Source organism: Corvus cornix, chromosome 3, assembly GCF_000738735.6.
Source record: "Corvus cornix cornix isolate S_Up_H32 chromosome 3, ASM73873v5, whole genome shotgun sequence".
NCBI classification, from domain to species: domain Eukaryota; kingdom Metazoa; phylum Chordata; class Aves; order Passeriformes; family Corvidae; genus Corvus; species Corvus cornix.
This window is the reverse complement of record NC_047056.1, coordinates 70,679,361-70,691,778: the sequence shown is the minus strand read 5'-3', so window position 1 is coordinate 70,691,778 and position 12,418 is coordinate 70,679,361. Positions and strand designations below refer to the sequence as shown.

The 12,418-nt window shown below is 37.0% G+C and overlaps 1 protein-coding gene across 5 annotated transcripts in view; it reads right to left on the bottom strand.

Moving 5' to 3' along the window:
• Positions 1-376: 376 nt before the first annotated feature.
• The window catches only part of ATG5 (autophagy related 5), a 78,418-nt gene continuing 66,376 nt past the window's right edge, over positions 377-12,418 (bottom strand). For 4 of the 5 annotated variants that reach the window (XM_039569593.1, XM_039569594.1, XM_019287839.3 and 1 more), the window contains one exon: positions 377-5,179. In XM_039569593.1, the coding sequence (XP_039425527.1) occupies positions 5,043-5,179 (137 nt within the window). In that variant the 3' untranslated portion in view covers positions 377-5,042. Of the gene's footprint in view, positions 5,180-7,729; positions 7,790-12,418 lie in introns of those variants that run through there. The other variant, XM_039569596.1, reaches the window with a different exon arrangement.

Genomic DNA, 12,418 nt, shown 5'->3' with positions numbered 1-12,418 from the left:
CCGTTTTTTTTTTTTTTTCCATTGCCATTATGGCTGTTCTTCCAGTCATTTTCTCAACAGCCATCAAGTATAAATTTATATATAATAAACCAAAACTGGAGAGTTTCCATAGGGGAGCAGACCTCCCAAATTGGCAGAGAAACTGCCTGGGTGGTTCAGCAAAAGCATGCCTCAGCAGAAGTCCTCATGTATCTTCATATTGAAAGGTGTTGAGACGTACAGTGAAGAAATGCTGATGATTAAAAAGGACACATCCTCTTTCTACTGCCTGTACAGACTCATTACAAATATTGACATCTTGTTTTACAACTAAACCCCATATAATGGAATTTTATTCTGTCTGGAAAATGAAACAGAAAAGGCTTGTGACCAAAACTGGGTTTGGTATTTATTACCCACATTGAAAATGTATTCTGCTGTTCTGTATGCAACATTCAGAACAGCATAAAGTAAAACTTCAGAGCCACGAAACACTAATTTTCATGAAAAAAAGGTCCTTGAGTGACTCCATCCATCCATCCATCCATCCATTGAATAAAAAAGCCATGCCCATGAGTCAGTATTCCAGGATACAGTGTATTGAAACAGTGAGTGACCCGTGGTGCCTGAGCAGGATGCTTGTGCAGCAGGACCTCCCCATTCTGAGTCCTCACATGAAGGAAGCCCAGGCCGAGGATCTGCTGCAGAGGAGGAAGCTCTGAAACAATTCTTGAAAATAAAGGGCTCCTTCAGCAATGTGCTAAACCATCAAAGTTAAATACACACTCAGTGCACTGCTCACTCCAGACAACACCAGAGGTACCAGACACTGCCCACAGGTGAAAGCCATTGCACAGTATTCATGGAACAGATGGAAAGGAAAGCACGTGGTAGGAGCTGTAAGGTGATGAGTGAATGAGAAACCTGGGTGAGATCAAGAATCTGGCTCTGTCATTTCACTCCCCACAAAGTATTTTCTCTCAAGCCCCACCTTCACTGTTTTTTAATTCCTCTCGTTACCCTCTCTCCTCCTCTGCACCCTTCTCTCACTACTTTCCTACAGGGCCACCCAGTTTGTGGTAAGAGCCAGCAGAAATGAACTCATCCTCTGCTGGTGAAGGAGGAGCTGTGCGAGAAGTGCCAGGGAGGGCTCCAGAGATGGGGGTTTTAGTCACATGCAGGGCACCAATGGCAATCCCACAAGGGAGAGACAGGAGCTGCAGAGCCAGGGGCAGGCACAGCCTCATCACTACTCAGCTGAGGTCAAGGATCAGCTAAATAAAGAGAAGCTGCAAATTAAAGAAGAATCTGCAAGGATTTATATGATAAAATGGCCGCTGTGGAAATGGTGAAGAAACCGTATGACTTCCTGTGTCATGCCAGGATTTCAAGGCTTTAGGCTCACCCCCATGGCCTGATCTCCTCCTCCTGTTTGCCTTGTACAGACTCAGATAAACTTTAAAATTAAGGAAAACTAGCCTATTTTGCTAATTTTGAGCTGTGGAAAAAAATCCAGTGAGGGTGTACGTACATATGACTGATGGAAATCAAACCTCTGAAGTGCAGATTATTTTAATTATAGTCAGAAAAGTATGTAAGGTGCAAGTTTCAGCCAGATAGTTTCCATTCTGATCTTTAATTTTGTAGTAATAAAAATACTTGAGTGCCTCTGTCTAGCTGAAAGAATAACAAGTTGTCTGGTTTTTTATGTCAGCTGGGACTCTAAGTAGCAACACACACAAGGAGAAATTATATACAGCTCTGTACAAAATAAGACATCACCAGCTCTCCACATGTCTTTCACTGTAAGGCAGCCACTGAAGGCACAGGTTTAGTGAACAGCATTATTGATTCTTTTTTCTCCCACTACAGCCCAATCTTCTCTGAAGAACCAAGCTTCTAGAGGTTTCTAATCTAATGAGTGCTTGTGAACTTGCAAAACACACTTGTCAGAAGTTTAGCAAGCAATCCTCCGAATTCCCACAGATGCAACCAAACTACATTGCATATTGGCTTTACCCTTTCCACCATGTTATACTCACAGTTATGGTGAGATCTGAGGGTATAACGAGTATTAGTAGCTTGATCACAGATTTGTTTCCACAACATATTCATTCTATTGCATCTGTTGACGTAGATTAGTGAAATGATGCAAGGATTAAGGCTTTAAACATCTTCAGAGGAAAGTGCTACTTCAAAATTAGACACATTTTGGCGGTTTCAATTGCAGTCAAGATCCTCCAACCCTAACATGGTGTTTGACTGCCTCTCTTTCTACCCTAAGTGTTTTTTATACATATAAATACTACTAAAAGCACACCTTTAAACTCCATATAATGCTAGTTATTTTATACATATAAAAACCTGACATACACCAAATTCTTCATGTAGCTGTTTGCATAGCTGGTTTGTATTCTCTTGTATCCTTCAATCTATTGTTCAGGGAAACTGGTGTTTCATTACACAGTTAAAAGAACTTAATTACTTGAATTGTAGAGACATGAAAGGCAAGGGAAGGAAAGAAAACATCTCTCTCATTTTAAACTCATATTCAAACAGGCTAATTTGATAGTGTAACTTGAAAGCACAGAAATCTGAAATCTAGTTCTGAATGTCTTTTTACCTCTCTCTCAAGAGATATTACTCAGGTTTAGTGTGACATTTTGAAATGTCACCATGCCTATCTCAAAACCAGGTATTTGAACATAGAAGAGATACCTACCTGCTTTAATTCGGAACCCATTCTATATGTGATGATATTCTAACAACCTCTTTTAAGAAGTTCCTACTTATTAAGTATTAGTTAAGTACTCTTGTCATTCCATGACAAAGATCCTTATTTAGCTGGAAATAAAGACAGACTCAAACTTTGTTTTATTTTTTAATAAAGTTTAAATAGTTAAAGTAAGAGTAAAGAGTATGTTTTAAAGCCAAGCTATTTCTTTGTTCCATGCTAGGCCTTAAAGTTGGATTTACTGGCAAATATGGGCCATGAGAAGAGCTGTATACTTAAAGTGCTGGTGTAGAATATATTAAAATAGCCAGTGACTCACTCCAGATTACCTTAAAACAAAGGAAATACAATCTCTACAGTTTTTGAAATGTATTGCCTCTTATCCTGATTAATGGAAAAATTATCCCTACAAAAGTTTTTTTTTTTTAATATGAAGACTCTACAAAATATTTGCTTTATCCATTGGCAGGACTTTGAAATTCTCCAAAATATTTAGATATGTGTGCCTAAGAAAGTTTATAAATGCCAATCCAACACTGCAACAAAAATTCCAAACAGAACTGGAAATTAGAATAACTCAACCAAATCATCCCACCATAACAATATTATATTTCAATTCTGCATAAACACAGACCAGCACGGTTTGTTTTGTTTTAAAAATTCTTCATGTCCTGCAGAATACAGCATAAGTTTGTTTCATTAGTATCTTTACCCTTCCATTTCCTTAATTCTATTTCCTCATTAACATTTAAAACAGTATCTAATCTGTCTACTGACTTTTTCTGCCCTCAGGGCTCTTCTTAGCCTCAACCCTATCCTCACTAATGGAGATCCTTCCCCTCTTGCTTCAGAAAGAGGTTTTTGTTCATTTGATTGATTTTCATTTTCTTCTTTTTCAGACACAGGTAAGTATTCTACCATAAAAGGAGCATGGAAACGAATGGGAACAGCACAGGGAGTTACTGGGACACTTACAAGCCAAGACTGTGAGTAGGAGCTTCGACAGCCTCTATTTTTGAAAGAAAAATGTCATGCTTTCTTTATACTGGATAATATTTGACATATTGGATAATATGTCTACAAAAACGTAGTTTTGTGCCACAAACAGCCACAAACTGCAGACAAAGCAACAGAGCACAGAGTTTGATGAATTTAGTGTAACACAGAAAAAATTGGTAGAGTTTGGGTAGCATCTGCAATGGCAACATTTAGAAACCAAGATGATCCAATAACCTAAAAATACATCTGCTGTACTAAGAAAAAAAATCTGTGCAATGAGATTAGAAGCTTCCAAATTTTGGACTGATTGCTCAGGGACCACAGATGTAAGAAAGTATTAGCGTGGAAAAGCCTCAGCTTTCCAAAATTCAAAATTATTAAGAAGCAATCTGTCCATCATTCTATGATTTAACTGTTTCCTAGTCTATGGGAATTAACAGCAGGATACAATCCTATTTGCAACATCCATGTAGGTTTAAAAAAAAAAACCTTTTAAAAGTAAATTAAGAAAATATATTCTTAGAGAAAAAAAAATTAGATGAGCACAAAAAAATGCCATGACGAATCCTGAGACAAATTATCCTACATCATTGCTAGTCTGTGAAAACTGGTTTGAATAATAAACACACTGGAGTATTCAGTGACAGCATACAAATCAAAAGTATTTGTAATTTTTAAGTTGTGCATGTTTTTAACTGACAAAACATGCTCACGGGCTTACTTTAAAATCTCTCACTGCTTGTTATCAAAGTTAAAAGATCATTTGCATACCAATACATATACTGTAAACATGAACTTCTCATTAAGGAAAGATGGATTTACAGTAATTTGATCTTTTACAAAAAGCTATTGGTAACCAAATCTCTCAGTGTCTAACTTTCTAGAAAATTAAACCAATGTTTCCACCCTCAAAGCTGAAACACTACCTCTTTAGGAAACAGCCCTGTTTATTTGTTAATCAGAAATACAATCAAGTGGCATATTTCCATTTGCTCTTCAGCTGACAGTTTCAGCTTCATTATATTTTACAAGAAAACAGCAGACTTGCAGAAGTCCTGTAAATTCTTTCATATCGCAACTGATTTAATTACAGCGGTGAACAAATGCAGCAGTGATGCAAAATAAGACCAGCCCAATTGCCCTTATCTGATGATAGGATCTCTCTTCCTGTTTGGCTTACAGCAGTGAGGACTTCTTGTTTTGTTTCGGCTTTTTGTTGGTTTCTTTTTTTCTGGTCAGGCTGCTTCTGTCAAGACTGACAGAAGCAAGGAGTTGACATGCCCTTAGAATTCCAGCTTGAGAATGATCCTCATACGAATATAGCTGAGTTTCAATCAGTGGGTCGGGGAATGATACTAATGTGGAGAAAATTATCTGGATAGCTCATATGTTCGCTTAGCCACTGAATGGGTGTTTCCAGCATTGGCTCAATTCCATGAATCATCACTTGAGTCTTCTGCTCTCCATCTAATTCAAAGAAAAAGAGAAACCACTAGTATACCATTCAAAGTTCACAGAACGATTAAACATTTACTCAATTTACGGTAGTTTTAATTGGTGTTACAGAGTTTAACATTTAACAGAATGAAAAGTAGGAAATATCAGTGTGGAGAAAGCTGAGATTTCTATAATCTAAAATAGAAACTTTGAGCTAAAATTAATTCCAAGAAAAAACTAGAATTAAGTGAAACTCGGTGGAAGTGCCACTCTTCTTTATTAGTCGCAAGGGACTTTTTTTAACTCTACAGTGATCACAGCTTGTTGTCAGCTCAGTTAAGGCATGTCCATCTCGCCCAGCTGTAAAGCATATGAATTTTACACAGATCATGCTTAAAATGTTGAGCTTCCTAAAACATACTGGTAAGTTGTATTCTTAATACTGTGATCTCCTGAAAGCGCTGGACTATGTGTAATATGTCACACATATAATACATGTATTATTCCTGAAGTAATTTTTGTTTTGCTAAGAATAATTTACAAGAATCACTAGCAATATTTCAGAATTACTCTGAAGGCTGACTTGGCACCGGTTTTTTCTCACTTAGTTTCATCTCTTGGAAAAGCTAAGTTAGCAAATGATTCCCAGTATAACAAGAGTATTTTCTAAGAATATTTCAATTCTTTTTATTTATACTTGTCCCGGAGGATGCAAGTACTTTGATCCTTTGATTCAAATGATGGGAACCAGCTAAAGCAACTGACATAACAGTCATGACATGAACTAAAACAACAAAAAATGAAAATTTATTTCAGAGCCATGGGATGAGAAGAGCATATGAAATATGCTTCAAATAATGGTTAGGGGGGAAAAAGTAAGCAGTGACCTTTCACTCATGTTATACTATACTATACTATGGCATTCTCACATGGATCTACCACAGTGAAATTCACATTCAGTACTCAAAAGTATCACTGCATTTACTAATTGGCATTTTATGTTCCCCTCCAGTGTCTATATTACAGAACAAACCACCATCCTCGTCAAGAGCGGCATGGCAGAGAGCAGAATCTAGAAGTGTAGGTACCATTACTGGCACTTTCATTCAGTGACCCCAGTTCTAACATAATTTCTATTTTATAACACAGACAAAATCATATTTGTTTGGTAGCCAAAATGATTTGACAGCTGCCTGAAAATGTTTGTACCATAACCAGCTATCAATGCCAGCATAGCTAAATTACACTGGTAAAAAAATCATCTTTAAATATGTAGTTGACTTTATGCCAGTAATAATTCTTCCTGCAAGAGCAGACAGTTTTGTTTGCCTAAAATGAAGCATTATGCTTTTGTTACTTGTTACCTACATATGGTATATTCTGTACAAAGTCCTGATTCTCTAAATGGTATAATACACACATTATCACACTAAATTAAGCATAAACATTTGCTGGTTTCTGGTTTTATTGCGGACAAGTCTGAAGAACAAAACACATCATTTAAAAACAAACTTCTTATTTCTAGCCAAAACAGGTATTTATTGGGCTGAAACACTACCAGTCAGATTGTCAAGAGAATAAACTCCAAAAGAAAAGATCTCAGAAACCCAGTTGTGGTGTTCATTTACAATACCAGTTCTCTTTATTCTTAGAAGTGAGGGAACACCTAAATATTTTTAAGTAACCTCCAAATACATGTAATAAACACTTTAAAATGAAAATCTACCTATGGTATTCTTTAAATGGGTGAGAGTTAGTGACATTTTTTTTACATGTTTCATAGTAATATTTAATTTTCAGAAACAACTAATTTGCATAAAAACAGATGACAGAATGCTGTTTCAGCATTAGCACTGTGATAGCAACCTACGCACATCTGACTTTTTAGCCATAACTTGCAAAAAATAGATTCAAAGCCTTAGAACCACAGTACCATTTTTTTGCCATTGGAAGAAGAGCTTATAAATGAGAAACATTTTCTTTGGCTCTTCCATTACTGTGCAACGTAATATTTTTGGATGTGTGTGCATGTGCCTACTCTTGCTTAAAAATGAAATGCAAGTAATCTTGGTGTCTCTGTTCCTTGTTCCTTACCCAGCTTTGTCCCTTTCTCATACAAGTCTTTTATTCTGTTCCTTGGCAAATTGAGAAGGCCTCAGAGGTCAATGAAGAATTTACAGTTTAATTAAAATCTAAATCTCTGCATTAGCATTGTTTGTGCTTTAGTATTATCTCTGACAAAGCATCACTTCTCCTTAATTCCTTTTCCCCTTGAGGCCTGACTGAAGAGATCTTATCTCCCAATTCTGTATTTACTGCAGCCTTCTTTCACAAAATCCATTGTTTTTACTTCAACATTCTTCCCTCTTTTTGTTACTAGGAACCATAAACTCTCACTTAAGGCACATTGACCCAAACTTTCCTCAACTTTCATGTTTTCAGTCACACATCCGATTTTAAATCAGAGTCTTTCTCATATAGACATCTTTTCTACTTTTTGTAGCAAAACATTGTCAACAGCAAATACACTAAAAAAATTACTGAAGAGTATTCTTGCTTTCTCAGCAGCTAATTCTTACCCATTTCCACTGTGATCTGAGTACTGAATGATTTGCTAGCTATCATGAAAACTTCATCCACCTGTTTTAGAGATATAATAGATTAACAGATTTACAAAATATTTTTTCTTTCCATGATTTTGGATTCATCTTGACACACCAACCGCTGTCCTCTTCTTCCCCACCCCATACTCGATGATCACGAGAAGTCTTTTTAAAGTGGCAAAATGCATTTACAAAGTGTACAAGTTGCCAAACACAAAATATATTTAAATTAAGTGGTATAAAATTTAAATGACCTAATTACAAAGGGTAATGCCACTCTATATCATTGGCTCATGCCTGTGAAAATTAGGGCAAACAACTCTGCTTATCTGCAGCACATGGGGTCCAGACCTGATGATACCATTACTGTCAATACCCATTTTACAATGTTCAGCAATGTAGTGAAAAAACCCCCAGGATTTCCTCAAAACCACTAAGTTCAAAATTTCCAGTAACTTCATCAACATTTTCTGTCCTCTAAAAATCCTGTCAGAACTGAGTTACATGTTATTTATCACATGACCTAAGGTTTTTTTTTTTTGCTTTGCTGCAAATTACTCTTGGGAATAAGATGAAGTGGAAATACAAGAAAAAAAAAAAAGCATAGCAATATATGTTTTCTAAGTTTTCATAATGTTACTTAAAATCAGAGTATTTTTATAGTACTGAAGTGATGCACAAGTAACAAACACTGTTTGGCATTTGCAAAAAGGAAAAAAAAAGCTGAAAACAAATTAAGTCATCTATCAGAGTGGTTGCCCCAAGATTAAAAGATTTTTTTTCTTCTTTTCTTGTGGAGCTGTATCAATAGAGAAGGTACTATAGCCCCCTGAAGTTACTAGAGGCAAGCTATAAGCACGGATGGTAAAGCTTTTTGGTAAAACTTAACAATATTCCATCTCCAGAAGGCAGATAACTATGGTTACATGTTATGTACTAAGACATTTTTGAGACATTCAGCTCACTTAACTTAGACCCTAACTCAAGGCTGCAACACTTTAAAGTGTTGACCAGACCCAGGCTAATTAATCATACCATGTGTAGTAGCCAGCTTCAAACCATGACACCACCTAAAGACAGAAGAGTTTTCCAGCTCTGTACAGAAAATGGAGAGAAACAAGAACCTCTGAAGTGAAGGGCTTAAGAAGAGATCTGCTTCACTGTCACCTACAAGGTGGCTCAGTGTTCCTGATGAGGAAACCACTACAAGCAAGTACAGGCAAAAGACTCTCTTTTGCAGATAGGCATCTGCTGAAGGAAGCAAGAGAGAGTGGCCTGTTGCATCTTCAGTGAGTCCTTGAGAGTGGCTCAAAGCCCTCCTCAATCTGAGGCAGCTTCAGTCCACTCTCCGTTCTTTAAGGGGAATGCCCTAACTACAATATTCTCTGCTGCTAATCCCCAGCTTCCTTTAAAACCCCTCAATATCCAGGAATCAGTGAGACACAGTGGAAAAACAAACAAGAAAATTTGTAGTCTTCAGAGAACGTGGCGAGATGTGCAATGTCATGGTATCACACAGTAAATTTTTCTATTTCCTCCAGCTATATAAGTTGTTGCTTGCAAAGTAAACTACTCAGTATTAGGAAAATTAGTTTATTCAGCATCAATTCAAATTGTTGCACAAACCATTGATATATCTAAATAAATTTTTCCACTGAATTACATTATTATTTAAAAGAAAGAATTGAAGATGAAGGGAAAAGATTGGCTTAGTTTTGAGATAGATTCAAGTGCCTGAGAGCAGAATAGTGAGAAGGCACTGCCTCTGTCACAGGTAATTATTTCAGCCAGTTTTTACCCAGATTAACACCTCAATGCTCACCAGCGCTGCAGTGACATACTCCCTTTCACCTACACAAGATCAGCTCCTCTAGCCAGACTATATCTGTGATGTACCACTTAAAATTCTTTAGTGGGATGAAATACCTCCCTTCAGATTTGTGGCCTCAAGCAATCACCTGTCAGGGCAATTTAGCAGGCTTAAATCCCTTAACTGATAGACAATACAAGATATTCAGGCTTTAGCAAAAGTGCCCCTGTAGTACTCAATTAGAATCCTCAGTATGCAAGTTCTCTGCATAGCAAGTTCTAGAATCTGCCTGTAGTCAGCGGCAGCCCCACTTATAAAATCGGTTTTACAGCCCTAAAAAGGCAAATAGAATCTGGTACTTCAAATTAGGGGCAAACAATGCATTTCTTGTATGATACAAGGCCATGGGACTATAGACAAGGACACTAAAATGTGTAAGGAGTAAACACAACCAAGTTTCATGCAGTAGCAGCATTTTAATAGCATGACATATTTAGATGCCAACTTTTCCAGCTGTGAAGTGGGCCATAGGCATTTGGTTGCTTATCTTCAGAACATATCATATGTTCTGGAGAAGATGATACTAAAGGTATTCCTGATAATAGGCTATACCATATTGTAGGAAAACTCATCTTGGGACAGCATTATAAGGAGCAGAATTTTCTTTTTGTGACTGTGGTGTGGCTGCTTTCCTCCCCATTTCTTCTGCTCCTCAGATTATCAGGCAGGAGAACAGAGTGTGCTCAGTACCTGGTGCCTCGGACATCTCTGAATCTGAAGAGACACACCAACATCTTCACTGGAAAGATTTTAATCTACCTCTGTAGGATCTCTTAGGAAATTACTTACAGAAACATAGTTTTCAGTAATATGCTTCATGTGAGTAACATAGTGTGCAACCATTTACTGAAAGATATTGCTGACCCAATTTTGAAAGCCTAAAGCCAAAGCTGGGCAGGGCTAAATCTCCAGTAAGCAAAAGTGAAAATTCCCTTCTTGGAAGCTAGGCTTCTGGTGTAGCACCAAGGATCACACATGAATCTGTGCACTTATTTACAAAAGATTACTCTATCTTAGCAAGGAAATTCAAATACTGTGTTCTTATCTGTAACCACATGTGGTATGAAAGCACTGGACACTGGCTGAAGTTATTCTTTCCCTCTCTAGGCACCTCAGGTTGGATATTCTAGGACATACAGAGGAGAGACAGCCCCAAACAAGCCTCACAGTCTAAAGAAATTCTCCACCAGTAACTTCTGCATTGGTAGCAGAAAAGAAACAAACAAACATTTCATGAATGTACTTCACTTTTTGTAATTTTAAGTAGGTAGCATCTCTAAAAACCCTCAAACCTCAATATAGTCAGCAATGGTTTAATTCATTAGCCCTGAAACTCACAAAGATCATCCACCTCATTTAACAGTAACCTGTCCAAAACTGGAAACAGCTCCAATGTCCAGTATTAAAATTGACAAAGACAGGATACCATTTACAACAAAACAAGCGTTGCAATTATTTTCATTGTGTGTGCTACAAAAAAAAATCCTGTATTCATAAAATACAAAAAAAATTAGCCTAAGGAGTATTTATGAACATTTTCACATCACTTTTGTAGTACTGACTATAGGCAGATACCATATATTTTTTAATTCATGGCAAAATATTTCTCTGCTTAGTGAGCAACCATAGCTACAGAATTAATTAAACCCATGTATAAATCAAATATTCATGCTTTACTTTTCTTCAGTACCTTTAAAAAAAATACTAGAAATTCACACATATTATTACAGGTTTCTCCATGCATAAACTCCAACCTAACTGGAACATCTGCAATCAGTTTCCAGCATGTGTATGTGTAATAGTGACCAAGGTACAGAAATATGGTGAGGTGTTCTGATTCCACAGTAACGACAACCTCAATATAAAGGGATCAAATAGAAAACCAAATTTGTATACTGATCAAATTTTACTTAACCAGCTGAGTACTAACAGGAGCTCAATACCTATGTAATTTCATGGGAAGTGCATAAAAAATGTTGATTTTGGTCAAATCTTGTGGCCAAATGATATTTTGCTCTTTGAATGAACTCAGCAGAAGTACTTTGGACAGCAAACATGTTCTCTTTACTAAAACCAAATATTTCATACTCAAAAAACTATAGCTTCAAGGTCTACGTTTGCTACATGTTCTATTGAATAGAGTTTTTTTAGAATTTTTTAACTAGGAATAAAATGTTATGAGCTTTCAGAAGCTTCACACTAGCCTATTTCAGCCAGCATATCCCAGGCTGTCCTTACTTTTCTGTGAATTCCATCCAGTGCAAAAAGGACCCTGCTTCTCACAGTAGTAGGCTCTGTTGCTAGAAGTAACTAATTTTCCATAGCAATCCTAACATGGTTTTAACCTCACATCAACCACACAAACTACCAAAATCCTTATTCTTTTTGTCTCCCCTAAGTTGGAATGATTATCAGTTTAAGGAGACACACAGATGATACACTGCATCATGTCAGCAGAAATGCTGCTCAGTATCCTCTGACCAAGAGCAAGAACGCACAACAAGTTCTGCAAAGCCAACTCTACAATAGCCTAGCCACAACAAAAGGTTCCTCTGACCTCAAAATTTTAGATGCTGCTATGTGACATGAAAGCACAGGACTGACTTTTCCTTCCTGCCTACATATCTCACCAACACTGGGGAAAGCCACTGAAGCTGACTTAAGGTGAAGAACTCACACACAGAAATGCAAGGTCAGTGCATTATTCAGTACACGTTTCTTTCTCAAAATGATTCCGTGTCTGAAATAAGCATTGTTCCAAACACAAGATGTGGTTTGAAGAATAAGAATTACAGT